Here is a 22,911-nt window from a genome sequence, read left to right as displayed (position 1 = left end):
AAGAACATTTGGAGGCCCAAGGTTGGGGACCACTGCTCTATGACATTTACACTCATTGAATTAATGACACAGGTCTAAGTGTTACGTACCACAATCCCATTGGTTCAATGGACTCTCTGTTTGGGCCTAGTCATTAGATTTTCATAATCTGCAGCTGGATTAGTCAGTGTTTGAAAGAAGAGTGTCATTTCCTTAAAAATGAATTTGGAGTCAATCCCCTTTTCAAATTAGCTTCTTTTAATGGAAGCTTTCATGCACTGCCATGAAGTGGGAGTTTTCTCTCCCATTGCAAGTGTTAGCACACTAAATCTAGAGTGATTGTGCTGTCACAACCTGTTGTTGCTGTTGTCACCATTATTGTCATTTTTGTCATCATCAGATCGCCTCGGAAAGTGGTGTACTCTCCTTCGCTACAACTTTTTCAGCAAAGATTGGGTGGTTATCTGTCGGGGTCAGCTTTCGCTATGGATTTCCTGCTTTGGCAGGTGATTGGACTGATGGCTCTTTGGATCCATTCCAGCTGTTCTATCCTATGGCCAAAATTCTGTTGATTTATACATATAAAATTCTATATGCCAGCATAACTGCTGGATAGCTCAGTGGTTTGGGTATCTGGCTGTGGAGCCAGAGGCTGGGAATTCAATTCTTCACTGCCTCCTTGACAGGGGCTGGACTCCATGATCCATAGAATCCCTTTCAGCTGTGCGGTTCTCCGGCGATAGATTATAACATAGTTGGTATAAGCTTTGGCAGCTAAGCGTGTTTATTTAATTGTGGGTTTTATAGCTATCTTCAATACCCTGCTTTTTCATCAAATGCTTCTAATGGAAACTTAAAAGCAACAGGTTGTAAGGATATAAAAAGTTTCCCTGTCCACCGGACCGTCTCCCCCTCTGCTGCAGATGGATAGGACTTCATTCCCAGAGCCACGGAAAGTTGGAGTAGAGTCTATCTGCCCCTTTGCCGTGTCCCTTAAGCGCATGCTTGAGCTGTCTTTCTGTGCATTTGATGACATTCCAGCCCCACTGTTTGCAAAAGGCTTCCCCCACCTTCTCTCTTTTGCCATGCTCGGCTATATATACATATCTGTCAACCACAGAAATGCTTCGTATAAAAGATGAAGCGGGCTCCGGTCCACAAAAGTGTATGCTACAATAAATCTGCTAGCCATTAAGGTGTCCCAAGATTTCTTTTTCGTTTGGCTATAACCAGCTAACAGTTTCCCCTCTGGAATCTGGGTTGTGCGGTGTCGTTTAAAGGCAGGAGTGCAGTTTGCTTTCATAAGAGACTGCCCTCTCTCCATCTGGTTGGTACATTTGTATATCTAAGATTTCCTTTGAACTCTTCCTTAGGCCACATTTCGTGTTGCTACATACAGTCAGTGGCCAGCCACTCTTCACCACTTGATGGACAGTTCTCTGCCATTCATCCCATGCACTGGAGCTAATTAATAATCATAATCTTGGAAGTGCAGAGCTAGAAGGGACCCTATGGATCACTGAGTCCAGCCCCTTCTCAAGGGGACAAAGTGGGGAATCATGCTCCTGACCTCTAGCTCCACACCCAGAGATCTAAACCACTGAGCTAGTGTTCTATGTTTGGTGCTTGGGCAATGGGGAGAGAATCCAAATGTGAGGCTTTATTGTTGTTAATTTTCTTTGTTTACTTTGTTGTCCAGTGTGTCCTCTTGCCCCTTATCAGCTATAAGTTGCACCCATCTCATTCCAGAGATTAGAAATGCTTTTTAGAAAAAGTAGTCATCATCAGGACTACAAATCTTAGAATACCCCAGTCACCTGGAGAGTTCTGGGAGCTGCAGTCCATTATCCTCCCCGAAGCTCTGTCCTGTTTCCAGAAACAATCTAAATGGCCTGTGATATTGCAAAGGTGTTTTTCTAGCAAAACATGGTGAAAAGAGAAGGGTATTTTTAGGCTGCGGGTGATCAAGGGGAAAGGCTGCATCTGGTAGCTGTCTTTTCTTAACCACAGAACCTTTCTGTGATGGGGTCAGAGTTTGGAATGGCTGGAGGCCAGAGACAAGCCAGCATTGGCTCTCTGCTGATGCAGCCTCTGGGATCAGAGGCCGCAGGATGATTCTGAAGACCAGTTGTGGGTAAATATGAACTAGAAGTGACTGCTTTCTTTGTGTCCCACTTGTGGGTATCCCAGATGTATATCAGTTTGTAGTCACAGGGTAGTATTAGGAGGTGCTGTCCAAGATACTGGAATAAGCACACCTCTGGCGTGATTCAATATAGCTTTTTGTATGGTCTTGTGCTGTGTTTTCTCAGAAGGTGCCAAATTAAACCCAGAGCATGTAAGAGTAACGTTATAAATCTACAGCTCTCAGATCTCAGTATGCGAGTCTGGCTCCACTATTAGTCAGGGAGAGAGAGAATGATAATGATGAAGATGATTTACTCTAGGGAATTCTAGGCACTTAAATATTTTGGGCCAGTCTTTTAATTTTTATGGGGTATTGATTTGTGGATTAACATCTGTTATTTTAATGGTGGCTGTCGTGGTTTTTAATTGTATACCATCCAGATGGGTTTTATTGATATAAGCAGCCTTAGGCATTTTTAATAATTATGAGGCAGATTTTAAATGAAACAAAGGATAAGAAAGGATAGGCAACAAACTCATCTCTTAATGGTATGCATTTAAGTTATATTGGATATGTTGTTTCACCGGAAGGTTTAGACCTAGCTACATATTTGTTGAATATCCAATGTATAGTGGATGGAGATCTGGGTTCAAATTCCAGCTCAGCCACAGAAACTTCACGGGAGTGGGTTGGAACTGGTCAAACCACTCCTTAAATAAAAGCTCCTGTTGGGACACGTTCCTTCTATTATTACGGAATTCCTTTTATAATATCATATAAGGTATCCAACACATGTTCTGTGTTATAGATACATTAAATGTTCAGGCTTCAATAGCCAGTTTATGGAAGTGAATCTGAATACACAACCCAGCTTACTGCGAGGTGAAAAAAAGTACATTTTCATCCCATGTGGATGGCTATTTTTAGATCCCACTCCATCCTTGTAACTGAACACATAGAATTCTTAAAAAGGTAAATCTATCTGAGTAACATAAAACTCATCAAGGAACTGTAGTTTTGGATACTTTGATCGGAAGAGTGCCCCATTTGGATGCCTTCATCTAAAGAGTGTCCCATTTGGCTCAGTCTGGAGATACACTATATTTTTTTTTTTGCTGAGCGAGGTGAAATTGTTAAGACTCTCTGAGAGCTGGAACTCTGAAGAGAAGACTAAAATCTGTATAAGCTGAATAAACCTTGCGATCTGTTCCTCCCCCTCCCCCACCCACATCCACATCAACCACAAGCCACACTCTTGATATGAACCATGTGTTTCAATTATTGAAAACAATACAGATCACGTCTGTATCAACAAGAAGAATGTTGCCTGATACTCCTTCAATTACGACAAAACAGAACCTTTTCCAAAGTTGGCAGAGCACCTTTTAATGCTGAAGTAAACTAGGTGTCACCTGGCCGGGGGCCAAAGCAATGGCTGGTTAACATCATCCGTGTGTGTTTGCTTTATCCTAATCTGACCCGTTTTTACAACATTTGGGGAGCTTAGCCGTGTCTTGTGCCTGGAGCGGGCCTGTGTTCTCCTGGCCTCAGCGTTATCTTGAATGAGCTGCAATGTACTGACATAGGCTCTAGGCCAGGATCTAGCGTGTGGGGAAACTGAAGACTCAAGGAGTGAAACGCTACGTTTTTGCTTTGTACAGCAGAGGCGAAAGCGTGCAGGCCGGGCCAGCAAACGCAATCCAACTGGCGTGATGGGAATTTTGGTCACACAGATCTCTGAAGAGTTCCACATGTGCTGGACCGGCAGCCTGATTGTTTTAGCATAAGCCCGGCACAGCTCGCAGCTTATTGAGCAGGTTCTTTGACGTGTTTGGGACGGGCGGTGGGTGGGTGGGGAATAGAAGCCGTGCACCGTGTAGGAAAAGAACGGCAAATGGCGGAGGCTGTTTGAGGTGTAACGCTGTAGCGGGCCAAACTTGCAAAGTCAAAGTACTGGCAGTTTTTGATCCGCAAGAGTAATGACATCCTCAGCCACTCCTGTCAGGCTTTTCTGCTCCGTGTGCAGTTTGTTTCCACTCTTGGAGGAGTTGGGAAGGGGGATATGTTCCTATTGAGAATGTTTTGGAGTTCTCCCTTGGTGAGGTCCGTGGTAGTGCCAGGGTTTCAAGGGTCCCCAGTAACCCACTCCATGGGGCAAACAAAGGTAGGTTTTATTGGCAGTGGGTTAACATATGTGCCACTCACTCCCCTTCTGGTTGTCCAATCCTTTGGTGATCTCAGTTCCTGACAGGAGCCTGCCGGATAGAGGCCCCTCAGTCCTCCCCGGAGGTACATTCACTGGGGTGGTTAAGGGCTCCCGACTGCCAAGTCTTAACCCCAGTAGTCTGTCCCATGCTTCTCATCCATGGTCCGTACAGCCACTTCCAGGAGGACTCCCCTCCTCTCGACTGGTGCTGCATCTCTCCTGCAGCACAGGAGAAGCTGATCAAACTCCTTGGGAGCTTCCTCCCTGCCTTCTGAAGTGACTTCATTGTTCCATGCGGTTCCCCAGGGCTCTGTCCCCTCTCTTTCCTCCTCGCCAGCCCCCTCCTCCTGCTCCCTCTCTTCCTTTCTCCTCTGTTGTCCATCTCCTTCATCTCTACTTGTTCTCTCAGCTGTTTGTTGTTCCTGGGCCCCTCAGCACCCATCATCTCTTCCTCTATACAACCTCCTGGGGCCTGCAAGCTGCCTTAGCCTTCAGTTTCCCCAAGGACCACAGAGCAAGTCCAGAGAGGCCATCCAGGACACCAGCAGTGACTCTCCCCCCCCACATCCTTTTATTATGCAAAATGTCTTGGAAGTGTCTGGGTCTTGAATTAGGAATTAGATCCTATTAGCCTTACAAAATAACCGTTCCAGATGGACAGGAACATAGTTAAAATTAGTTTGGTGATATACAGCACCACAACATCTTCCTGTGTTTTTGACTCTCCTTGCAAACATACAATGATGACTGGCTAAACCTCAAATTCGGCTACTGTGTCATTGGTAATGGGAGGAAGGACATGTAGCTGGTTTTGTCCTACTTACCACTCATGCACTTAGGCTTTGCTTCTTTGCCTTAAACAGCAACCTGATATGAAGAAATTAAAATTAAAAATTCCTCTGTGCCAGTCACTTATAAAGGTGCCTGAGCAGCTGTGTGTGTTTGTGTCTCTCTCTCTGTGTGTGTATATGTGTGAAAGTGACAGCCTCATGCTTAATCATCGTGGGTATACTTCAAAATGGGTTTGTGGGGTTGGAATTCATGGACATAGTCTAAGGAGAGCTGTTTGTTTTATATAGTTTGTTTTCACTCCCTCTCTCTAATTTTGCGTGCTTTGTTTATTGTATGTTAAATGCGTACTCTCTTGTGATTATGGTTCCTTTCTTATTAACTCTGCGGGAGATGAACAACATACAGTATAGAGGCACAAGGCATAGTATTGCAGAATGCGTCCATATATAATTCTGCATCTGACAGCCCGCAAAATGTCAGCATTTTCAGGGTTAATCAGCGATCTGCCGCAAATGAGAACGTGCTCAGAATGCCAACGGTCACGGGACATTTAAAACCTGCCCTTCGTCTTGACCTAAATCCATTTGTGTAAATATTCAACTTGTAAACTGAAGGCAATAATGCTGTAAATGTCAGAGCCCAGGCAGTAAATTGCAAAGGAGGAGATTGTGTGAAACCTGTATTTCTGTCCGTTCTCGACCTGTAAAATCTACTCGTGAGGGTGAGAAGTGTAGGGAAGCCCCAGTATCAACACCTAAAGTCCACCTAAAGATTTAGGGCACAAGACCAGAAAGTTCCTTTACCTGGAGGAGCAGAAGGAAGCGCTGAGATCCGTAGGACTCCAGGTGCTTCCAGGTGAGAAGTTCCCCAATTTGTTAGTATAAAGACACTAAGTGGCTTTTTCTTCTTAACAGACTTACTCTTGGTGAGAAAAAAAATAAAGGAAGAAGAAGAAGAAGCGGAGGTACATTGGAAGCTTGGAGAAGTTACTTTTTCAGACAAAGTAGACTTTGTCTAGAGGGGTGGGGTATGTCTAAATAAAGTAAAAGTAAAGTAAACATTTCCTAGCATTCCCCACCCAACAAGGTCAACTGTGGGAGTTATAGATCTAAAAATGTAAATGTTTTAAGTACTGATATTGAAGATGATCTCATCTTGAAAACCTCTAGAAGGCCTTGAATCAGGCAGTTCTTATGTACCATCAAGTCACTCGGACTGATGGCAACCCCATGGATGAGCGATCTCCATAATGTCTTACCCTGAACAGCCCTGTTCAGTTCTTGCAAACTGAAGCCTGTGGGTTCCTTTCGGGAGTCAATTCATCTCATATCTGGTCTTCCTCTTTTCCTGCTGCCTTCCACCTTTCCGAGCATTATTGTCTTTTTCCAGAGAATCCTGCCTTCTCATGATGTGCTCAAAATAGGTCAGTCTCGGTTTCATCATTTTGTCTTCAGAGATAGTTCAGGCTTGATTGGATCTAGGACTCACTTGTTCTTCTTTCTGGCAGTCCAGGTTATCCGCAAAGTTCTCCAGCACCACATTTCAAATTAATCATTTTTTTCCTGTCAGATTTCTTTATTGTAAGCAGCTTTAGCTATTCCTGAATGTATATTTAATGCAAAAACATGCGTAGGTTTCATAGAAAGCTGAACCTGGGTTTCCAGGTATCTTCTCTGTTAAATGCTCATTCCAGGCACATGTCTGCATATAATACTAATAAGAGGCCTGTCTTGCACGGGATGTCTCTTAGCAAGGCATTTTTTTTTATCTGAAAGCAAAATTGGAAATAATAAGAGGGACATTTGCAAGGGCAGCTATGTGCCCTTTCTGTAAGACACCGTCCAGCACAGTTCTGTGCAATCCATGGCATGACATCATTGTACTAACTATATTATCTCCCTTTTCCTACCACACATAATTGACTGGGATAGGCTTGGATGACAGACCCGGCACAAGGCTGTCACATTACCCATTTGATGATGTCATACTATGGATTAGATGATGACATGTCATGAATTCCCCCCTCCCCCAATTCACATTATGAGGAAGAGAGGACAAAAAGACAAAAGTGGGTCTGTTTCTGCCCAAAACTCATATGAATAGGAGCTGAGGTTTGTAAAGAACTCCCCTTGAACTAGCATTCTGTGTAAAGCTTGGAAAATTATGGTTTTGGACCACAGAGAGCAGAGTCCCCCAACCTGTGGCCGTGATGTCTGGGGGCATTCTGGGAGCCGCTGTCCAAAATAAAAATAAATCTTTTCCAGCCTCTGGTTTTGTGACAGACGCCAGGAATCATAATAGCCTGTGCATGCACACATACCCATGCACAGACACATGGGAATTAAATGTAATAAATGTAATTAAAGTGGCATGAGGGTGCAGATTTTCATTGGTAGAACCAGCCCTGCCCTTGGGCAGAGTGAGATGGCTTCCTTGGACAAAGGAAAACAAATAGTTAGTTCTTTAATTTGTTGTTATTCTGTTTTTACTTTCAGCTGTAGGGAGTGGTACCTGAGGGATTTTTTTTGCTTCATGCACCAAAACAATTTGACTGTTTCCTGTGTACTACACACCTTGATTTGGATTGCAAGAGTACAGAGGTGCCTTTTCAGTTCTGCATTAGGGAGCAAAATGGCTGAGTGTGACCCTCATGGTCAGCTTTTCCGAGGACTGTGGCCACTACTACAGTGGTGCCTCGCATAGCGATGTTAATCCGTGTAGCAAAAATTGCTGCTAAGCGATTTCGTCACTATGCGATTTTAAAAAGCCCATAGAAACGCATTAAAACCTGTTTAATGCGTTCCTGTGGGCAAAAAACTGACCTTAAAGCGAAAATCCTCCATACGGCAGCCATTTTCGCTGCCTCTTAAGCGAGGAATCTGTCCCTAAACACAGCGGGCAGCCATTTTTTAACCTGGCGGCCATTTTGGAACCGCTGATCAGCTGTTTTTAAATCGTCGCTTTGCGATTTAAGCGAAACAGGGACCCGATCATCGCAAAGCGAAAAAAACCCATTTAAAACATCACAATGTGATCACTTTTGGGATCGCAAAATCTTCGTCGCTATGCGGTTTCGTTGCTGAACGGAGCGCCCGTTAAGCGAGGCACCACTGTATTTCCTTTACACTACAGTATGCATGTGTCGACAATCTGTAAAAGAGGAGCGAGCAACTGTGGCCTTCCAGTTGTTGTTGAATGATCACTCCCATAGCTGTGGTGACTGTGCTGATGGAAGCTGTAGGTCAAAACTATTGGAGTTTTTACAACCTTGTATGCTGCTTGGAGAAGGTGTGGCTGGGAGGGACCCTTCTAGACGGGGGTGACTGTCAGTCTATCCAGCACTGACCAGTAGTTCCCTCCTGCCTCTGAATTCAAAGAGAGGTCTGCCTCTCTGGCAATGGTTTTTCCTTGTCTTGAGTCTGTTGAAGTCTGTTGTTGGAAGTAGTCATGTTTGTCAGTTTGATCTGCTTACAAGTGAAGAAAATGGTTTTTATTCTTTCTACTACCAATGTCTCAGAGTGAGTGATTGACACTTCAAGTGCCGGTTAATGAAAAAAAGGGCTGGACTACTCTGGGGAACTTGAAACTATTTTGCTCTTTGAATCCCTTCACTTCTTATTGTGCTGCTAGAGCAGTGGTCCCCAACCTTAGGCCTCCAGATGTTCTTGGACTACAACTCCCAGAAGCCTTCACCACCACCTCTGCTGGCCAGGATTTCTGGGAGTTGAAGTCCAAGAACCTCTGGAGGCCCAAGGTTGAGGACCACTGCGCTAGAGGGCTTTAACCAGAAATTCAAAACTCTCCAACAAAAACATCTGGATGGAGCCACAGTTGTCCATCCCCTGTTATAAAAAGATGGACTGGAGGACTCTAACCTGGGGACTCCATCCTGCCAGTGACCCATTGAGTGAATCCTTTATTCTACGCTGCACAACGAGTGGGAGAGTCTTTCTCCACAGCAAACAGTGGCAAAAGTCCAGTCAAGTCACCCATTAAGTCTAGACAAAAAGATTGAGATCTCTTCTGTAAATAAGGTATGGGTGGCTACTAATGAAAGCAGTTATTTGCTAACAAAGGCAGTTACAAAGCGCAACAATGAATGGAGTCAGGGATGCATCAGACGCTCTGTGGAGGCTTGTGGGGGAGGGAGGGAGGTTGCTTTAGTTATTAGACTAGTTAGTGAAATGGAACAGGAAACATGAGGAGGTTGTGACATCACCATCTCAACTTGACATGCACCATCTATCAGTGATGGCTTAAGGATAATGAAATAAATCATAGCATGATGCAAGGAGAGGGACGAGATGACCCCACTACGGCTTCCTTTCAGCACCAGTAACTCTGTAACCGGAAAGACTGCGTCTGCCCAAACACGTTGGCGAGCTACAGCCTGCTGGTTCTGAGAGTGCCATTCCCACGAGTGCCCTGTTCCTTAGTGCTTCAAGACAACACGGGCGCTATCAATCCTTTTTGACCTAGTTTTCCAGCCTTTGCCTATTATAAGGGCCTTTAATAATTCGCTTCTTTCCCCTAATACATCAGCATACATTTCTGGTAATCATTCTCTCCCAAAGCCATTGAGAAGGGGAAATATAGGATGGATTCACGCGATAGCGTTGCGGAAATTTGAAAGACGTTTAAGAGAAACAAGATGGAAGCATGTTTGTTGTTTCACCTCCTTGCGAACTTCAGTCAAACAAGTTTGGCAGGTTTTTGAAACAATACAAAAAGCGGCAGCACTTTCTTTGTTGCTCTTATGTTCCCATCAAGGCTGATTTATGACCATTCTAATAAAATTTTAAAGATACACAAGATATTTAAGGAGTTTGATAACTTCCACCCACCCACTCCCAGTGAGTTTCCATGGCCGGGCTGGGATTTGAACCCACACCTCCTGACTCCTAATCAATCACTCTGTCCCCCTACAACAGCTCTCTGCATTTCCTTTTTGTTGTTGTTGTTTAGTTGTGTCCGAACTCTTCGTGACCCCTTGGACCAGAGCACACCAGGCCCTCCTGTCCTCCACTGCCTCTCTGAGTTGGGTCAAATTCATGTTGGTAGCTTCGATGACACTGTCTAGTCATCTCATCCTCTTCTCCTCTTGCCTTCACACTTTCCCAACACCAGAATCTTTTCCATGCAGTCTTCTCTTCTCATGAGATGGCCAAAGGATTGGAGCCTCAGCTTCAGGATCTGTCCTTCCAGTGAACACTCAGGGTTGACTTCCTTCAAAATGGATAGGTTTGTTCTCCTTGCAGTCCTGGGGACTGAAAGAGCGTTTCCTTTATAAAGAGGTAAAAATGAAGTAGGAAGGAAAACCAGTCCCTCTTCTAAAGCTTGGAGAATCTCATGGCCAGCATCTCCCAATGGGCCTTCCTGGCTGGGGAATTCTGGGAGTTATAATCCAAAATAGTAATTTTTTCAAAGGTCTGAGCTATCCTAATTTTATTTTAGCTCTCTGAAAGACCACTTCTTGTTTCTAGCCATATGGTGCCATTATGTCTGTAATTGCATGCTGTTTGGAGTTACTTTGAACCCAACTACAGTTTTTTCTTTTAAAAACAAAACCATGTAGTCAATTTGCAGGGTGAAAAAAAAACCACACACATACCCCAAAATTAGCTCTGAAAAGAAAGTAAATAATATGCAGTTTCTATTCTCTGCTTGTATCTTTTTTTAAAAAAAAAAAATTCCAAATCTAATGAAACTTGTCATTCACTATTGTTTTCCGCTGGGTCACTTATTAAAAAGGGACTTTATGATTTAATAAAACAGGTGAAGATCCGCAGCAGGGTGTAGTGGGAAATGAAAAATCTGCTCCGTTTATGTCAGACCTCTTTAAAAGGTTTGTGGGATGGCAATTTTGCTTTATTGTCTCTGATAGCACAATTTTAATACCTCTGCTTCATGTGGCGCATTTGTATTCTGCAGTGCCAAGTTATGTGTATGAAGAGAGAGCATTATATTATCCTGCCGTTTGGAAGAAGATGATCAAAGACAGCTAAGGGTATAGCCGTACTTTGAACCGAATATGACTCTTACAGCTTTGCCAAAGGAACCCCGAGATTCATTCTTTTGATGAAGGGGGCAAAGAATTCATTGAAAGTCTGAGCAGACAGACTGCCCAAGGAGTCTGGATCCCTGGTTTGAATGTGTGCGATTTCCGTAAACAAAACATAAGTCTGTAGGTTTTGGAGGTGGAACCCAGATCCTGCATTTCCCATGATCTGACTACTTTACACCTGAGTTGCCACTTGTTCCATGCCAGTTTGTACATTCTGACCTGTCTTAGGAAAGACAGCCTTTAGCAAATGAGTTCCTGTTCTAGAGAACACCCTTCCGACAGGTCAGGTGCATTGGCAGCTTGGAACTTGGTGCATCCAGAAACAGTGGGGTGAAGTGCTTCATGCCCCCACTCCTGTTCAGACCATGACCTGCTAGAGAGCAGGTATCTGCCCTGCTTTGGCCATGACCCCATGGTCAAATACTGTGGGATTTGCTCTGTTTGTAAAACGGGTGAATTTGAAGAATTTTTAACTGACTGCATGACGCAAAGGCTGATTTAAATTTGTCAAGCCCCTTTTGCTTCCAAAGTGGCCTTTTTCTTCTGCCGCTGAGGGACACGTTAGTTGTTCTTGTAAAAATAGAGAGTGTTTGTAGGTGGTGTTTTGGGTTTTTTTAATTAATATTTTTTACATATATGAAATTAGTGCTAGATCACTCTATCATGTTATCGCTGACTCCTCATTATTATTATTTCCCATATTTGTGCACCATGAAAGGATCAGCAAAGTTGAAAGGAAGGAAAGAAGGGGGCTATGGGCTGGAATGTGTATTGCATCACATCCAGTACTGTATGAACAGTGAACTCACACATCGATCCACAGCCCTTGTGTGAGCACTGATTGTGATATCAAACATAATACAGGCTACAAATCAAATCCAGTGTTGTTGCACTCTTAGTTTCATTGTCTGTTCAAGACTTTTCCTTTGGCGCTCAGCTTCATGATACAGTTGATGAGAAGAAGAAGAAGAAGAAGAAGAAGAAGAAGAAGAAGAAGAAGAAGAAGAAGAAGAAGAAGAAGAAGAAAGTGGTGATATGGACAGATTATATTTACCAAGAAAAACTGGAGATCACGGATTAATGCAAATACAGCATGTAGTAAGGGAAGATAAAAGAAGCCTAAATGATTATATTAGTACAAGTAGAGAAAAATTACTTAAGGTGGTGAAAATGGAGAATATTTTGAGAACAACAAACAAAGGCTCAATATAAGAAACAACAATTTGAAAATAAATTAAACAGTTGGAAAAATAAACCATTACATGAAGAACACCTGAGAAATATTGATGGAAAGCACGATAATAATTCAACATGGGCATTTCTAAAACTAGGGGCCATTAAGAAAAAAGCTGAAGGCTTGATTTTTGCTGCACAATAACAAGCACTCCAAACCAATGTGATGAAGGCTGAGATTCAAGGAATTAGTGCTAATAGCAAATGTCAACTCTGCCAAGAAAAAGATAAAACTGTGTCAACTTCATATGTGAATGTCCAAAGACTGCACAAAAAGAGTACAACATTAGACATGATAGAGTGGCAAAATTAGTGCACTGATCATAATGAGAAAGTAAAAAACTTGTGGGGTTTCTGGATCCAAACTGATAGACACCTTGAACATAACACACCAGACATAGTAGTAATAGAAGAATACATAAATGTCGGGATCATTGACATTGCAATTCCAGGGAATGCCAGAGCTGAAAATAAATAATTGGGAAAACTAACAAAATACAGTGATGGCGATTGAAACTTCTTGCTTGTGGATGAAACACACTTCAGAGATCCCCATAGTAATTGGGGCTTTGGTAACAATATCAAGTAATCTTACACAGTATTATAAACGGTTGCAGATCTCTGCAATAACACCATCAGAGCTACAAAAAAGCAGCAAAATTAGGAACAGTAGGAACAGCATACATACTACACCAACATTTAACAGACACTTAGGTTTTGAGTTAAAACTTGTATCGGTTATGTAATACCTGTCAATGTTTTTATAATTTTGATTGACTGAGCATCATCATCATCATCATCATCATCATCATCATCATCATCATCATCATCATTAATAATTAATAATAATAATATGCCACCAAGTCTGTTCTGATTTATGGTGAACATTTTCAGAATTTCCCAAGTAGGGACTACTCAGAAATGGTTTACCATTCACTTCTTCTGGGAGTGCCCTGGGATTGTGCAGCTTGCCCAAGGCTACACAGGCCGGCTTATCTTCCTGGAGGCACAGTGAGGAATAGAATTCCCAACCTTAAGTAAGTTGCAGTTAAGAGTAGACCCATTTAAATCAATGGTACTTATGAAGTCGCATTGATCCAATGGGCGTACTCTAGTGCGATTTACTATGCCAAGCAACAGGATTTTGGCCATTAAATGTTTGGAAAAGGGAATTATTTCAGTGTTGGCAGTGTCTGATTATTGTAGCTCAAAGTCTTTATACCTCTCTAAACAAACTAGCTTCCTGTGTTTTGTGGTTATACATTGAGAGATAAGTATAGGTTTCGCTTGGAAGTATGATGGTTCTAAGACCTGGCAGAATCTCATCTCTCCTTTTGAAATGGATTTCAACTTCTGTTATTGTTGTCTGCAACATACATTTGGTCTTTAGACAAGCATTTCCTAACTGATAAATTCCAGCCACAATTTTATCAGGTTATTCCTCCTCCTCCTCCTCTTTGGTTCCGTTTTGATTCAGTTTGCTGAGCATAGTTAGAACATCTTCACTGTGAAGCTGTTTAGAAATGAACTAAAATTAAGGCATTTTGAACTTCCCCAGCTGGTGATACCAATTCATGATTTGCCTGCATAGTGGACCAGGTTCAGTCCTTGATGTGAGACAATGGGGATGATGGGTGCTGTAGTCCACATTTAGAGTATGCTGGAATGGAGAAAGCTAGAACATAACAAAATGCTACTTCTTCCCACATATCTCCTTAGTAGCTGGTCAGTGAAGTAGCTCATACATTGTACAGCATCTCACAGAATTAATTCTTCTTTCTCTGGTCCATGATTTCTTAGGGTACAGCTACACTGGATTTGATTCATGGCCTGTATTGTGTTTGAAATCACAGTTAGTGCTGACACAGGGGCTGTGGATTGATTTGAGTTCACTGTTCATATTGGATGCAATGTGATACATATTCCAGCCCACAGTCCCCCTTCTTTCTTTCCTTCCTCTGACCCCACGTTTCCTGATCCTTTTATGGTTTGCTGTGAAGCTGTTTTCTTATTTCAAGATTCGAGCTACTACATTTCTCAAAAATGTTTGTCTAGAAAAATAACATGGAAAGGTTCTTAGCAGCCTAAGAGTACAGAACACTGAAGGTTTGAACAGTAATTTTGCAAAATAAATCGTAATTCACATGTCAGAAGGATTCCATAACAGAGATCACCACCTTCCCTTTCCCATCCGTTACTCTTTTCTCTTACTTTCAAATAATATATGCAGGAATTACCTCATCTCTGGCCACATATGGTTTTAAACTATTGGCATGAAAAGCAAGTCCACCTTCAGACCTGTCAATTAAGGAATTAACAGCACTAAGCTTTTGCTTCACAACCAAAGGTCCTTCCCACATGATCTGAAGCTCATTATGTCTGACAAGATTCAGGATTAGCACGCAATCCCCCGCATTAAAACCACCGTGCTTTGCTCTTGCATGAACTCCTCAGCCTGAAATCATATCTCAACTGCCTACCTTACCAAAACGTCACCCACAGACATGCCACCTCCACCCCCCCCCCATATTTACAAGAATGCATCACTTACTTACTTACTTACTTACTTACTTACTTACTTACTTACTTTATTTATTTATTTATTTATTTATTTATTTATTTATTTATTTTGTTGGACTTCTACCCCACCCATCTAGACCAAAGGTCTACTCTGGGCGGCAACTAACCACACGGGAAAAAGCTTGTTCGAATTGTCCTGGCTTCAAAAGGTAGAAGCTCCCCAGAAAAGCTACTTTGGGAGAAAAAAAGGACTTGACCAGTTCAAATCAGCTTTTACATCATTCGAATATATATCAAATATATATTCAAATCAGTTTTTACATCATTCGAAATATATTTTGAATTCACCCATTTGAGTGTGTATTTGCACTCTTAATTGTGTCACTGCTGACATGGAATGATTGTGTGGATGCTCTACGTCTGATCACACATGGAGAAGAATTTCCAGGTAGCCGTTGTATCTGGTCCTGAAATATGATTGAGGAGAGGGTTTTGAAATGCTGACGTGATATCTTTCAACCATCCCTTTTGGGCATTTTGGAATCACTAAGTTGTCACTCACTCAGAAGTCTGCTGCAAAGTAAGGAGTTAAGTCCCAGCAGACACTGGGTGGAACATCTTGAATTTGTTTGCGGCTAATCTGAAAATGCCGAGATTTTCCTAATTCTCAAGAAATTTTGTTGTCCTCCCCCCCCCCCCCAGAACAACATATGTGGTAAAATGTTACAGACATGTGTGGAAAAGGAGTTTTTAAGAGCTTACTTTTTCCATAGTTAAGCCCATTGTTATCCTCCAAATTGTAATCTTATCATGTATACAAGCTGTTCCATATAAATAGACCCATGTATATTTTCAGTAGTTTCAGCTGAAACCCGTTAAGAGCAGATGTGCATATGGTTTCCTGGCAGAGATCCCTCGAAAATGTATTTTTCCGTTAGCAGTGTTTCCCCATCCAACCCTGTCTCCTTTCTTTTCTGTTGTGGGAAGGAGTGGGGGCTGTGAGGGTAGTGGGGAAGAAGAGACCGGACAGACGGAAGAAGCTTTCGTTCATCATTACGTCTTAAATGTTTTCAATGCTGGCTCGGTTTATGGCATTTGTTTACAGGCCTTTAGGAGCGCGTTGGTGTTGAACGAAAGGTACTTTAGCCATTTTCTTGACTCAAGGGACTGTCTTTTCTTCACCTCTTCCTTTTATGTTAGAATCTTGATGTTTGGGGCCAAAATAGATGTAACGCGCAGAGATCAGAGATCAGCTCGCTTTTACCTTAAAGCAGACATGATTTTCTTTTATTTAGTGCAGTGCTGAGGTGAGGAGTGGAGGTTTAAATCCTTTCCCATCAGCACTTTTTTCTCCTGAATGACTCCACTGATGAGGAGAAAATTTGGCTACAGTAGTGTTTTAATCTTCGCCAGTGGATCTCATGAGGTTGGATATGAACATAGTGCAGGCGAGAAGGGAGAAGCCTTCTCTTTTCCTTACAAGCAATGTCTTTTGGGTTTCCTAAAGGCTTGTTTACAGCTTTATAAATGGTGATGAAGTTCTCAAATGATGGATGCAGTCCTTTTCTTCTTCCAGATACCTCGGCTCACTGCAGGCGAGGTATCTGGACCTTAAGATCAGGAAGAGGGAAGATGAGGAGAGCCTTGGGAACATTGGGGGAAAGAAGAATGAGAAACAAGTTCTTTAAATAAATTAAACATTTCTGGACCTGAAGTGCTGGTCTTTCTTACGTGGACTTGTCCAGTTATTCAGCTTGCCTGCCCCAACCCTGCTCCACATTTTTCTGCCACCAGGAATATGCTGTGTGTGCTGTCAAGGGCCAGAACTTTTTTATTCATGGCACTCTCACAGAGGAACTCCACAGACCTTGGGAGAAACTATTAAAAAGAAAAACACCAGTTGTTACTATGTGCCATCAAATTGCTCCAATTTATGGCGACCCTGTGAATTAAGAACTTCTAAGAAGTCCTAACATGAACGGCCTTGCTTAGGTCTTGCAGGGTAAGGACTTTGTATTCCTTTGCTGAGTCAAAGTAACTGACTACTTGTAATTAACTCCTTTGAGAATACATTGTAATTAATTCCTTTTTTCCATAGATATAATTATATTATATTGTAATTGTTATTTAATAAGGGATCGCCTAATTTCTGTGGTGTAATAATGGCTTTTTATTTACTTCTGTAATTATAGGAATACGACTTCAGTAAATGCAGTCTCTCAGCGTTCAGCCACTACTAGCTCACGCTGTGCCTTGCACAGCTGCCTCCTTATCCTTTCTGGCTCTTGAGTTAATGCATATCTCCCCACCCCCCACCTTTTGTATAAAAAGTGATGGAGCCCAAACTAGATGTGAGGTTAAGTACATTGCTGCATTTAATTTGTCTAGGGATGTATTGGGTAAAGTTTGTGGCTTTCCGGGTATTGTTGGAATCCCCAGTCAGCACAGCAAAGGGAGATGGTTGATGGGAAATGTAGTCCAACAACATCTGAAGAGCCAGAGATTTTGCATGAAGAGGAGGCAGAGCCCTTTCGCCCCCTTATGGTTGGAGTGGACGTTTGCTTGATTTGGTGGCTATCAGTGGAATTTGTTGTTGTTGTTATGTGCCATCGAGTCAACTCCAACCTATGGAGACCCTCTGAAAGAGCCATCTCCGAAAGGTCCTGTCCTCAACTGCCCTGCTCAGCTCTTGCAAACTGAAGCCTATGGGTTCTTGTAGGGAGTCAGTCCATCTTATAATTGGACTTCCTCTTTTCCTGCTACCTTCCGCCTTTCCCAGCATTATTTTTCCCCCAGAGAATCTTGCTTTCTCCTGATGTGTCCAAGATAGGAGAGCCTCAGTTTCAACATTTTTGCCTCCAGAGAGGCTTGATTTGATCTAGGACCCGCTTGTTTGTCTTTCTGGAAATCCAGGATATCTGCAAAGCTCTCCTCCAGCACCACATTTCAAACAAATCAAGTTCCCCCCCCCCCACCCATGTCAGCTTTCTTAATTGTCCAACTTCCACACCCATACATGGTGAATGGAAATAAAGTAAGGAAGTTCCTTACCTGGGGTGAATAGCAGGTTTGTTCTTAGGAGTGTGATTTTTCTCAGGACAGCAGTATGATTAAGGGGAGACAATTCAGTCTCCTTGGGCACCATAGCTCTGTTCCTGATTGCGGTCACTGTATCTGCGATTAGTAACATATTTATTGTAATCTTCATGCAACTAACATTACGTCTTGTTTGGCTCAGAGCCAGATTTTGATAGCTTGCTGTTAGAAGAGGCTGCAGAAAATGTCCAATTGCCCCAGAGGGTGGTTTTCACATCCAACACAATTTGCAAATTACTTTTTCTGGTTTCATGGTGGGTCTTCTGGATACACACTTCATTGCAAGTCTGATTTCCCAGACAAAAGTTCCGCAGAAATCACATCTTTGGAACACATGATTTCAGCTACAGGGGGCTCTAAAGTGATACCCACGTTAGAGTGACTTGGGAAACCTGGCATCAAGTCCAAATTGAGCTGTGATAACCTTGGGTGACCTTTGGCCTCTTTCCTGCCGTCTCTTAGCCTGAATTGCTTCCAAGGTTGTTGCCACTGAGGCACAGCAGAAAGAAGGAGGAGAACTACTTACTCTGCCTTGAACTCGGTGGAAGAACGAGAGGATAGAAATGTGAATCAATACAGAACTAAACTAGAATATGTAAAACATGGTTATTACAAGCAGCTATTTGGAAAACCAGCTATCTTATTGAAGAACTATATGCAGAGGCATTTTGCTATGAAGTGTCTCTTTGGTTGCACAGGCAGAGTTCCTTGTTGTTGTTTTTTTAATGTGTGAACCAGCCCTAAGTGAGCTGTTAACTTTTCAGTTGCACCGTGCTTTTCTCAAAGTCCCATAGTTCGGATGTGCAAGGAAATGCTTCATGGCAGCTTTTCTCTATTATGGCTTTTCCTTCTCCCCCCCCCCCCCCGCTCCTTTCCCCCTGATTTTCAGGGTTTCCCAGATGATGCACAGTCTGGTTGCCTTCTCTTGCATCATGCAGCCTCAAAACCATCTGTTTTCATCCAGAACAAGCAGCTCCTTTCTCATTGCCTGGGAACAGCTGATATTTCAAAAGAGGTACTTCCCCATGTCTAAAAAAAATGTAAAAGCCCATGAAGGTACATAGGAGTGCAGTAATGTTAGGAACATAACAGACTAGCGTTTCCTCCTTTAAAAAACACAGATGGTGTGTCAATCAGCAACAAACCTGGGCCTAATTGCTCCCAAGGAAATGGCCGATCTTGTTACTCATGGTAGAGTTTCAGCCGTTTGCTAATATAATAGAATGAGGTCACACAATACATTATCTCAGCTATGTCCTTGACTACGTTGTCTAGTGAGTTTTTGCATCAGCTCAAGTTAAGGTTCGGGAGCATGAGCTGTATTTCAGAAAGTTACAGAATTACACTTAATGATTTAGGTAGTGATAGATTGCTGCTTAAAGTTTTTACTTTCACCATCTCTCTGTGCTTGCAGAAGATTTTATTTTATTTTTTTGCAAGTGTAAAATAGAGCTAACTGATAGGTGCTTGGTGGTAAATATGATGCAGAGCTTGGAAGAAATTTTTTAAAAATTAATTTGTTGTTCCCCATTTCAAAGGCTGACCACAGTTTTAGAATTAATTTTAAATCACAAGTAACTATGAACATTTCACAGTATTTTAATTCATTACATTGTCTGGGAGATATGTCATTTGTTTATGTTTGTCTTTGTGTTTTACCATTTTTGATCGTTTTAAATAATTTTTTAAAATTAAACTAACATAGGCCACAGTTCTGGATATTGTCATTATTGGATCATTGAACGCAAACAAACAAATGAGTGTTGGCATTTCTTGGTCTCTTGTTTGGGTGTTAGTTGTATCAGGAGAGTCTGCAACTTAGCACCTTTGTTTTTCATTGAACCTTTTAGTCTCTACCTTGTCTTCTTAGTGGTGTGCTGGCTAACAATGGCTGTTACATCTGGCTGGCCTTCTGGCTTCTTTTCCCTCTCCACAGATTCTATACCATCTATATCTGAAGAAGGGATCTGGGAAATGGGTTTTAGTGGTCAAGTAAAGATACTATTTGCTGGCTGGATAGCTCAGTGCTTTAGGTAGAGGTTGAGAGTTCGATTCCCTACTATGGGAGAAGCAACAGCCTGGGTAGCCTTCAGCAACCTGCACAATCCCAAGGCCTCCCAGAAGAAGGGAAGGGTAAGTCACTTCTGAGTACTCTCTACAGTGGACCCTCGACTTACAGACAAGCTCGACTTACAGACTTTTCGAGTTACAGACTTCTCTGGCCACAAAATTTAGGTTCGACTTGAAGCCGGAGAATCGACCTACTGACCAGAAAAAAAAAACAAAATGGAACAAAAATGGAACAAAAGCAGCCAGTTACGGGATTGATCGTTTTTCCAATGCATTGTAGGTCAATGGAGACTCGACCTACAGACTTTTCGACCTGCAGCCACCGTTCCAATACGGATTAATTCCGCAAGTAGAGGGTCCACTGTACCTAGAAAACCCTGGAAAGGGTTGCCATAAGTCAGAATTGACTTGGTTGCACAGGATTACTTATTAAAGATATTATTTAACCTCCGTTTATGGATCACATGTCAAGTGATAACACATTTTGCTATAGATTAAGGACACAATTACTATTTTTTTGAAACAGTTAACAAGTAACAAATTAATTTCTGCATACATGTAAACAGCAGTCAGTTAAATTAACTGTAATGTTCCCAAGTCCCTGCTATTATGTGAGCAAAGGTTGTAAGGTGATGTTTGCCTGTGTGGGAGTGATTGCAGCATTTGTGGTCAGAAGGGACTGGTTGTTGTCTCTGAATTGCCCTGAACCAATTACTCTAAGTGCACAGGGAATCCCTAGGTGGCGAAACGGATCAGTTACATTTAGTTACATTTCAGTTGTCTTATGGGTCTTCCAGAAACGTGAAGGAAAGACTTTGTTTTGCTTCGTTCTTTCGTCCTCAGTGACACTACTTGCCATTTCTGTTTCCCCAAACCTTATTTCCATCAATCTTCCGGTCTCCAGTTGCTCCACTTTCCTCTGCTTTATCCATCTCCTTCTCTTTCTGATCCCTTCTTCCTCTGCCATCTACCACTTCCTCCACCTTTGGGGTGCCTCTACTTTCTCCCTCCTCCTTATCTTCTGCGCTGAGTGGCGGTGTAGCGCTAATCCGAGCAAAGCTTTGGACTGGAAGCAACATAACGCCGAACTCCACTGCTAGTACAAAGTGGTACAAAAAATAAAGCCGGGTTTGGAGAGCGACAAAAAAGTTTTGGAACTCGTTTTTTTAAAAGGTACACAATGAGATAAGAAAGCTGTCAGCAGGATATTGGAGAAATTTTTGATTAGATGGCTGTACAACCCAATCCCTAAGACAGAACAAATGCTGCATCTAGAAGATATATTGACACATGGGTGTCTCAATGCTTTTTTCCTACTCATGTTTAAACTGTTTATATGAAAATCTACTACATTGATAGTGGAGGCCACTAATGGCACTATGAGATGGAGATAAGAGGTAGAAGCCCTTCACATATTTTACTCCAGTCCAGTTGTCAAATGAACCAGAATTCTGCTGGTCCAGCCAAAAATTTCCCTTTGGACAGAAGTGTGGAAAACCTAGGGTGGTGGGATGGATTGTATAATCCTCAACAGCGCTACCCACGTCATTTTCACTCAATATTTATTTTGCATCCACCTGTCATGGTAACACAATGTGGCCAATTCCGTGCAACAAAAAGCTGTAAATTCAAGAAGTCTAGAAAAGGCTGACCCTTGAAGACTAGCTCCCACCTTTAAAAAAAAATAAAGCTATTTCCCAGACCTCTTGGGGATGGAAAAGGAGCAATAATCAATTAGAGACCAGAACCGAAATAATAGGGTTGACTCCAATCAATAGGAACCACTGGTGGGTCAGAAGCATGCATAACTCTCAGTGGGAGAGTTATGTTCATACAAAGGGGGCAGAGCAGATACTTGTACTTGCCCAGAGCCTGGCTCTAACTATAGTGTAGGCTTTTCTTTGCTCCAGGTAGAATGCCATTTGTTCTGTGAAATAACATTTCGCTGTAGGGCACATTGAGATTAAGTATTGGGTCAGATTGTAGAAAAGATGAATCATTTGGCTCTCCTTTTTGATAACATCCTTTCCTTCCCCTCACCACACGCTCAGCCTACACTCTTTTCAGATCTTTAAATGTAAAAGGCTTTTGCAAAGCGTGTACTGAAAGATCAGATAAAAAAAATATGAGAAAGAAAAACTTCAGTCTCATGTGTTTTTTGATTGCTGTGTTATTTTTAAGAGTCTAAGATACCCTATATTTGAAAAAGATTGTGCTTAGCGGCTATATGGATGCTGTTTACAGCTGGTTAATTCAGATGACAGATAAGTTGTTCATATGAGCAGTGACATTCCTTCACAGTGTTCCTGTAGTGGATAGAATAGCAGACAGAGGTGTTATGGGGTAGTATTTCTACAAGGGCCGTCTGGATTCAAATTCCAACTGAGTCACTGAATGCTCTCGATACACCTTTTGTTGAGACTTCTACCACCCCACTAATCTATTTCTCTCTTATAACTAAATGAACTTAAAACCGGGTAAAGATGTCAAACCCGACACCCTCCAGAAGTGCAGGATGGCAAATTCCATCATTCCCACTTTGCATGACCATTTGAAGTCCAACATATCTGGAGAATGTCAACGTTAGGAAAGGCTCGATTACACGTAGATTCATAGAATCATGAAGTTGGAAGGGGCCTATAAGGCCATCGAGTCCAACCCCCTGCTCAATGCAGGAACACAAATCAAAGAATATCTGTCAAGTGACTGTCCAAATTTCTCTTGAATGCCTCCGGTTTTGGAGCGCTCACCATCTCTCGAGGAAATTGGTTCCATTGTGTACAGCTCTAAGAGTTATGATGAGGTTTTTCAATCTTTCCTGCT

At 42.2% G+C, this 22,911-nt stretch overlaps 1 protein-coding gene across 49 annotated transcripts in view; it reads left to right on the top strand.

The window, feature by feature from the left end:
- Nucleotides 1-22,911, top strand: part of LOC140704068 (uncharacterized) — a 342,640-nt gene that overhangs the window by 181,702 nt on the left and 138,027 nt on the right. For 2 of the 49 annotated variants that reach the window (XR_013540249.1, XM_078382887.1), the window contains one exon: nt 6,020-21,777. The exons of the other annotated variants lie outside the window; for them this stretch is intronic. Coding sequence is in view for 1 of the 2 variants with exons in the window: in XM_078382887.1 (XP_078239013.1) it covers nt 6,020-6,123 (104 nt within the window). In the remaining variant the exon portion in view is untranslated. Of the gene's footprint in view, nt 1-6,019; nt 21,778-22,911 lie in introns of those variants that run through there. 49 annotated transcript variants of the gene reach the window in all.

This window comes from Pogona vitticeps, chromosome 1, assembly GCF_051106095.1.
Source record: "Pogona vitticeps strain Pit_001003342236 chromosome 1, PviZW2.1, whole genome shotgun sequence".
Lineage (NCBI taxonomy): Eukaryota > Metazoa > Chordata > Lepidosauria > Squamata > Agamidae > Pogona > Pogona vitticeps.
This window is presented reverse-complemented; position numbering and strand designations above follow the sequence as displayed.